The 7,878-nt window shown below is 54.7% G+C and overlaps 1 protein-coding gene across 2 annotated transcripts in view; it reads right to left on the reverse strand.

The window, feature by feature from the left end:
* The window catches only part of Insrr (insulin receptor related receptor), a 20,721-nt gene extending 13,487 nt beyond the window's left edge, over positions 1–7,234 (reverse strand). For both annotated transcript variants that reach the window (XM_052180183.1, XM_052180184.1), the window contains exons 1-6: positions 6,719–7,234; positions 3,577–4,128; positions 1,793–2,096; positions 1,567–1,709; positions 1,265–1,409; positions 1–199 (exon numbers count right to left, since the gene is read on the reverse strand). The exon at positions 1–199 is cut by the window's left edge and continues 16 nt beyond it. In XM_052180183.1, the coding sequence (XP_052036143.1) occupies positions 1–199; positions 1,265–1,409; positions 1,567–1,709; positions 1,793–2,096; positions 3,577–4,128; positions 6,719–6,803 (1,428 nt within the window). In that variant the 5' untranslated portion in view covers positions 6,804–7,234. The remainder of the gene's footprint in view (positions 200–1,264; positions 1,410–1,566; positions 1,710–1,792; positions 2,097–3,576; positions 4,129–6,718) is intronic.
* Positions 7,235–7,878: the final 644 nt, after the last annotated feature.

Here is a 7,878-nt window from a genome sequence, read left to right on the forward strand (position 1 = left end):
ATTGGTCCGGGGGTTGATTTCAGCTTTGCTCTGCCGGCCTCTGGTTCCGGTCACCTCCTCCAGCTGGTAGATGTGCTCCAAGCAGAGGCGTGGGTTGAAGGCGAAGTATATTTTGCCCACGGGAATGGTGAGCCCTGCGGCCACCCAGGACCCCAACTGTTGCAGGTTCTGGTTGTCCAACACGTAGAGGGTGTAGTTCCTGGAGAAAGCCAGGCGCCTTGCTGTGCAAAGGGACAGGGGCTCCGGCAGCCAGGGGCTGGCTCACAGGCTCCCCTGCAGAGGCTGCACTGAGCACAGGTGCAATCTGCAGCTTGCTCACATTCATGAGGGGGCTCAGGGCCACCCCCTCCGTGTCACTGACCAGAGGGGGCTCAGGGACACCCCCTCTGTGTCACTGGTCAGAGGGGGCTCAGGGACACCCCCTCTGTGCCACTGACCAGAGGGGGCTCAGGGACACCCCCTCTGTGTCACTGGTCAGAGAGGGCTCAGGGACACCCCCTCTGTGCCACTGACCAGAGGGGGCTCAGGGACACCCCCTCTGTGCCACTGGTCAGAGGGGGCTCAGGGACACCCCCTCTGTGCCACTGACCAGAGGGGGCTCAGGGACACCCCCTCTGTGCCACTGACCAGCAGTGTGATGTGTCCTAACGTTCACCCACTGTGCCGTCTTTGTCCTGAGGTGGGGTCAGCGGTTTGACTACCTCTTCCCTCCTTCATCTCACTCTAACTGTGCACTGTCTGTGAGGGACACAGAAGCTACTCCTGTCCAGCTTGTGAGTACTCCTAGGGGTCACAATAATATGCCCGGAGACAGAAGATGAAGCCACAGGGAATCGCTTGACTGATGATGATTTAATCTTCTTTTTATTTTGAAAAACACTGGCTACTTTGTGAGCAGACCTCCTTTGCTAGGTAGTAGGGATGGTTTTACACCCAGGCAGGTTGGCTGTGTTCCTGAGCTGTCAGGTGATACAATCATGACTCATCCTTATCAAACAGCCTAGAACTCTTATTGCCTGGACTGAGTTCTAGTTACTGCTTATCAATCGCCCTTTGCATACAATGGCATAAGAAGTAACAATCGCAGTCCTAGAACACAAGCTTCATTTTACAGATGGGAAACCTCAGGACCAGAGACCTCAAGCAACCTCCCCAAACACACACAGCTAGCAAACTAATTTCAGAGCCTGTTCTCTTCATCACTGTTCTGAGAATATTGGGGAAAGGGGGGGGGGGCTGGTCAGCCCGATTTTTGACCCCTTACCCATCCACCATGGAATCTCCCCGGATTAGTTTGAGGTTCTTGAAAAAGCCCAGGGTCACGAGTGCAAAAGAGTGCTTGATTTTGAGGAAGCCGGTGATGGTCTCCACCAGCCCCAGGTTGCGTTGAAGCTCTGCCTCCAGATTGTCTGGGGATGGGGAAGATAGGACTGGAGCAGGGCCAGGGAAGGTGGTGGGTCCACAGGGAAGGGAGTCGGAGGGACAGAGGAGGTAGGAAGGAAGGGATGAGGGGGAACCGGAAGGGATACAGTTGGGAGGGAGGGCGTGGCCAGGAAGAGTACTGACAGCCTTGGCGAAGGTTCAGGATGAGGCTCCCCTCCACGTGGGTGCAGCCCACCAGGTCCTGTGTGGCTTGGACAGAGTCGATGGTCTTTGTCCCCACCTTGCACTCTTTGGGACACAGGCCCTCGCATTTATGGCAGAAAATGCTGGCGAGACAAACAGACCCGTTAAACCTTGGATCGATGAAACTGCTCGAACCTTCGGACCACCCCAGGGGTATCCCCTTCACCTGCTACCATTACGGGTGAAGCCTGGAGGGCACTGAGCCAGGCAGCTGCCCTCGTAGATGCCAAAGGTGGTGGCAAGTCCAGGGACCTCCCGCAGATGAGCACAGAGCTCTGCGGTGACACAGCGCCAGGATTCGTACTGGTAGGTGCCAGGAGGGCAGGCTCTGAGGCAGACTCCTTGGAAGTAGAGGTGGCGGCAGGCTACACAGGCTCCAGGGTCTTCAGGCTGACTGCAGCCCCCCAGACACTCACTGTGGCAGCATTCACCCCCTGCTGTGCAGGCCAGTCCCCGGGGGCAGGGACACACTGTGGGCAGAGGATATTAGACCTTACCTGACCCTCGGCAAGCCCTCAGTGATATCCCTTTCCAATCCTGACCCAACCCATCTTGAGGTCACACTCTCAGCATCGCTTCGATTCAGAGTACTTTGTTTCTTTGTACCTGCAGATGCTTGAAGACAAGCACCAGACCTCTCCATGCTCCATCTCCCACAGTGCCTCCTTGAGTATCAGAACTTAGGCTGTGCTGTGCTGCACACCTTTAATTCCAGCATTTGGGATTAAATGCTGGTGGAATCTCTGAGTTTGAGGCTAGCCTGATCTACATAGGGGGTTCTAGTCCAGCCTAGACTATACAGAGAAACCCTCTCTCAGAAAAAAAAAAGAAAGAAAAAGAAAGAAAGAAAAGAAAAATGGAGATCGTTTTAGGATGAAGCAGTGACCTTGTCCATCAGGGTTGCTGCTCTGCATCCTGCTGTCCTGTCTAGGCTGCCCTGTGGTGGCTTGGTGTGGTGCCAGGGGGAACCAGCTGGCCACTCCTGATCAGCTAGGCCAGGGCAAGGTAGGTCTAGCCAGGGCCTGTTGACATGGTACACAAATTAAGAGACCACACAGCAGCTGTGTTTACAGCCAACAGGGAGGCAGTTCACTGCTGATACAGCAGGGATCCGGTTATTCTGCCTGGAATTGAGGCTAGAGGTGAGGGGGCGGGCAGACCTTGAGCTGTAAGAGAAAGGCTCGCTAACCCCAAATCCATTCCTGGCTTCTGGGAGCTCTTACTCCCCTCCCTACATTCTACACTGCTCTCCTTCTGCCTCCCAGGTCACAGCTTGCCCTCGCCTGTCCTGGTCTGTCCATCCCTTCCCCCTCCTTTCTGCCCTTAGCACTCGTCTCCCTGGTTCACTGCTACCAGCCTGATCACCGGGGGCCAAGACCACTTTTACTGATACCAGGGTCCTAGCTCTGTTCTAATGCTGTGTGGGGTGGGCGCCCACCCTCCCTATCGCCGCTGAGAGGGCACAGGCACAGGGATGCCAGGTGAGCCCAGGCCACCTGGCTGTATCCTTGGCTGCTGCTCCAGAACTCAGTTTCCTGGGCTGACTTCCGTCCACTGTGCCTACCCTCTTCTGAAATCCCCTCCTTACCCACTCTATGCCTGCCTGATGCCACATCAATTATTTAGTTTCTCTGAGATTCAGTTTCCTTTTCTGGAAAAAGGGACAGTAAGGGTAACTGTCTCGTTGGAAGGATAAGGATTTAAAAACAATGGCGGCAAGCCAGGAATACTCAGCACTTAGGAGACGGGGACAGAGGAATTAGGTGTTCAAAACCAACCTCGGCCACATGTCAAGTTTTAGGCTAGCCTAGACTATATTATCTATTGTCTCAAAACAAACAAACAAACAAACAAACAAACATAACAAAATGTGGGACAGCGAAGTCCAGGCCCACCCTCTCCCAGCCCTGCCTCCCCGTAGCTACAGCCATGTTCTACGCAAGTGCCCACCTCTCTGACAGTGGCTGGAGGTCCAGCACCTGTAGTCAGTGTGCCCACCGAAGGTGGTTCTTGCACAGGGCTCACCAGCAGCGCCCAGCACGCCAGGGCACACGTCAGCACACTCCTCGCCCAGCTTGTTCCCTACAATGTGATTGGTGCCAGGCGCAGGCTGCAGCAGCCCCCAGTCAATGGTGGAGAGGTGGCAAAGTTCCTGGTTCTTCTCCACACGAACAGCCCCACGCAGCACGGCCCCGAGCGACGGCAGCCCGATGTCCCTTAGGTGGGGCATCTCAAAGATAATGAGCGCATAACCCAGGAAGAGCCGCGTGCCTCGGATCACAGCAAGGTTGGGGAAGAGGTCTCGGAGGCTCTCCAGGCCATAGACTCGGAACAGCAGCAGGTAGTCAGTCACCTGGGTAAGGCGAGGGAAACTGAGGCCCCGGAAATCCTCTCCGGTGGCAGCAAACATAAGAAGGATCTGCAGGTGACCCTCCACTACGCTGCAGTTCTCCAGCCGACGGAGCTCGGTCACCTCGGAGCGGATATCCAGGCTGGGGCACACTGTAGGCACACACGGGCAGACAAATGAATGCGGTGCAGGAACCCTGTCCTGGCAGCTCCGGTGGCGGGACACCATGCTGGCAAGAGGGCGCAGGGTGGACGGTGCCAAGTTGTGCTCTAATGAAGAGCTGCCTCTGCCCAAACAAGCTGGTCAGACTCCTGGCTCAGAGCTTTTGTGCCCTCTATTCTAGTAAACAGAACGTGTTCCCTGACATGGCTCCCTTGTCTCCTTCACCTCAGCAAAGACCTCCCTCTCTCCTGCTTAAAACTATCTCCCCTGCTCTTTTGTTGGGGATCAGTGCTGGCTATACAAACGCCACACCGATGAGCTACATCCCCTACCCATGGCGTTTTGAGACAGGATCTTACTGTGCAGCTCCAGTAGCCCGGAACTCCATCCCCCTGCCTCTGTCTCCTGCCTGTGTGTACCACACCCCATCTCTCTGTAACTCTCAACTGTCTTGTATATAATTTGTTTATTTATTTAGTTGATTGCAAGCCTCTGTTTAACTCACTGCTATGCCTCAGTCCACACACAGTGCCTGATGTAGTTTGGTGCTTCCCGTGAGTGTTTGGTGAGAAAATGAGGGTAAACTGTGCCTGGGAGGCAGTGAGTACCAAGTACTGAGTACTGAGTACTTCTGTTTCTGCCCTCAGAGACCAAGCCTGCTGGTACTTAAATAAGTTTTGCTATTGAAGGGACAGTCCATGGTTCCTCTTTGTCAAAGCAGAGGTCCTCACTTTACTCCCTCAGCCTGACATTTTGGGGTGTGGTCAAGCTGGTCCCCATTCATCTGTCCAGTCTCAAACCTAGAAAGGCTCCTTGGGCCTTTGGCCTGCAATCCTGGGACCCATGTCCTTGCTATAGCGCTCTGGTCCTGCATCACTTCCCCCTCAGGCGTAATTTCTCTTAATCCAGCAGCCAGTCACAGGAATACCTGAGGTGCTGCTGCCCAGCACTGCTTACATTACCCCTCTCTTCAAGGTTCTGGCTGTTCTAAGTCAACTTTGCATCCCCCATATTATCCAGTTCAGGACTGGAACCTCTGGACACTCGGGGGACTACGGGGCATGAACATCTGGATCCTGACTCTACTCTTTCCTTTGGGACCCAGTCCATTTGTCTTTCTGTTCAGGCTCTTTTCCCTATCGGGGCTGGATGATGGCCTCACTTCCTCCTTCTCTCTATGGTCTGTGCCTGACTGTCAGCTGTTGCAAGCGTGCGTGCACACACCCCCACATGCTTGTGCACACACTAGGCGAGGCAGGTACATACACAAAAAAAGGAGAGAAGGAAAAACACTTCTGTTCCCTCCATGAAAGCCAATTAGGCTCTTTGAGGCGGGTGGGGGGGTTCCCTCAGGCGCCCACTTCCCATCATGCCTTAGCCTCTCCAGAGCTCCCCTAATGCGAGACATTGGAAAAACAAATCTAAGACCTTCGCAGATTAACCCCTTCCCGTCCTCAGGCCAAGCTCCATGGAGAGCTTCACTGGGAAACAACAGCTGGGCTCCCTGACCAAACCCTGACTCCCAGGGCATGCTTGCTTTATTTTGACAACTGTGCCCCTGCCTAGCATCTGTTGTGCAGCGTCCTGGCACAGAAGGAGCAGGGGTAGGGCGCTCAGGCAGATCACCACGCATTGCAAATCTTCCGTGACTGGCCTCTTTCAGGAGACACCTTACCCTGGCCCATTTGTATTCTCCTTACAGAAGGGGAGCCCTGCCTTGGTCCTGGAAGCCCCCACTTAGAGAAGAGCACCCTAAGACCCTTCACATTCCCAGAGAGCTGGGTTCCCAAGGTCTCTCTGTATGGAGGACAAAGGCAGATTAAATGATGGCGTTCTACACTTAGTATTTCCTCTTCTGTGCTCCTTCGTCCCACCTAGCCCCTCATGAGGGCCGTTTGGTCTGCGTGGTCCCACTCCCAGGCCTTGGGTGACAAGTGTGGATCTGAGGGATAGCAATGAGGCACGGAGGAGAAGCAGTCTTCCCTCAGATGCCCCCCCCCACAGCGGGTGGACCCCCAGGGTGGGAGACCGGGCAGAAAGCCTGGGGTGCCAGAGCTCAGCACTTGCCGGGTCTGCCTCTCCTGACTCTGAGCCTAAGAGCTACACAATGAGTCAAATTGCTTAATGGTGCCTGGTTTTCAGCTGTTGGTCCCAGCCTGCCTCTTATCATTCAGTGGCCCTAGAAACAAGTCCCAGTTCTCAGTCTCGTTTTGGTTTAAACTCAGACTTTACTGGGATCATGGTTTCACATTCTGTTCATTCCACTTCTATCTCAACCTCTTAGGGAGCCGAGAGAGGAAACTTCACATAACAGTTATCTGGTGAAAAGTCCTTCTGCGAGCTAATTCTAGTCTTCTCAATAAAGACTAACTAGAAATCAGTTGTGCTGCACACCTTTAATCCCAGCTCTTGAGAGGTGGAGGCAGGTGGATCTCTATGTCCAAGGCCAGGCTAGTCTACAGATCGAGTTTTAGGACACAAAGAAACCCTGTCTTGAGACACCAAAACCAACCAACCAAAGACTAAGTATAGGTGTTCTGGAGGGAGATGGGGGTTGGAAGGACGTTGCTGGGGACTCACCCTCCAGTGTGTCCAGGCCAGATCCCAAGGACAGCAGGCTCATAAGCAAGTGTGCTCCCCAGGGCCACAGAGCAGGCACTGCCATGACCTCGGCCCTGATTGTCCTCCAGGGGTCCTCCAGGGAGGAAGGAGGATGCCGACCCAGGTTCCAGTGTGGAGGGGCACACAGGGCAAGGGACTGGAAATCTCAAATAGAGACCGTGAGAGAGAGAGAAAAGGATTTAGGCTCAGGGGAGACAAAGCCTGTAGACAGCTTCAGTGTGATCCAGAGACCGACATCGGAACAGAGATGCAGACAGGAGCGGAGGCGCCTCAGAGAGGTAACTGGAGGGAGAAATTGACCTAGGATTCAGAACACAAAGATCCAGAGGCCAGAGACAGGTCAGTCCTGATGGGAGGCAGAGTGGAAGCCCCGGGTGCGCCCCAAGGGGTGGCAGCGGAGTCCGGAGACACGCAGGACTCCACCCCGAGACACTCCGCGGACCTCCTGGGCATGCAGACTTCCAGCCTCGGTCGGCTGCAGCTCGTGCAGCAGCAAGGCAGGGACCTCGCCCAGCTCCCGCCCTTTCCAGAAACGGATTGGTTTACGCAGCCGCCGCCGACTTCTAGGTTCTCTCCGCCCCTCCCACCAAGTCAAGGGAAAATATTTAGCCTGTCAACTGAGGGAGATGGGGGACAGATGTGTTGGGGAAATAAGGTTGGGGGCCAAGAACTGAGCTCCCAAATCCCTCTCTCTGTTTCTCTGTCTCTTTCTTTGACTCTGTCTCTCTCCCCCACCCCACCCCCGCTCGCTGCAGACCTGGGGGGAGCGGCTGGGCTCTCTGGCTTGATTTGCAGTGGAGTTCTAAAGTCCAACAGGTGTTTTGACATCTGCGGGGTAACTTCCCGCAGCCTGGACAGGTCAGACTCCGACGGTGAAACCCGACGATCTCAGATCTCAGCTTCTCTCGCAGCCCTTCCAGCCTCCCGAGGCTACTCTGAATGTAAATCCTTGGCGCTGGGTATGTCCCGTCAAGTCCCTTGGTTTTGGCTCAAATCCTTAGGAGACAAGCCGTCTCTCTGTGAGATTCCTCCTTCATTTGGTTATTTTAAGAGCTCAGGATGCTTGGTGGGTCTCTATCTGTGTACTTGTTCAGGGGGCACTTGGGGGACAATTCATG

Source organism: Apodemus sylvaticus, chromosome 4, assembly GCF_947179515.1.
Source record: "Apodemus sylvaticus chromosome 4, mApoSyl1.1, whole genome shotgun sequence".
In the NCBI taxonomy this organism is placed as follows: Eukaryota; Metazoa; Chordata; class Mammalia; order Rodentia; family Muridae; genus Apodemus; species Apodemus sylvaticus.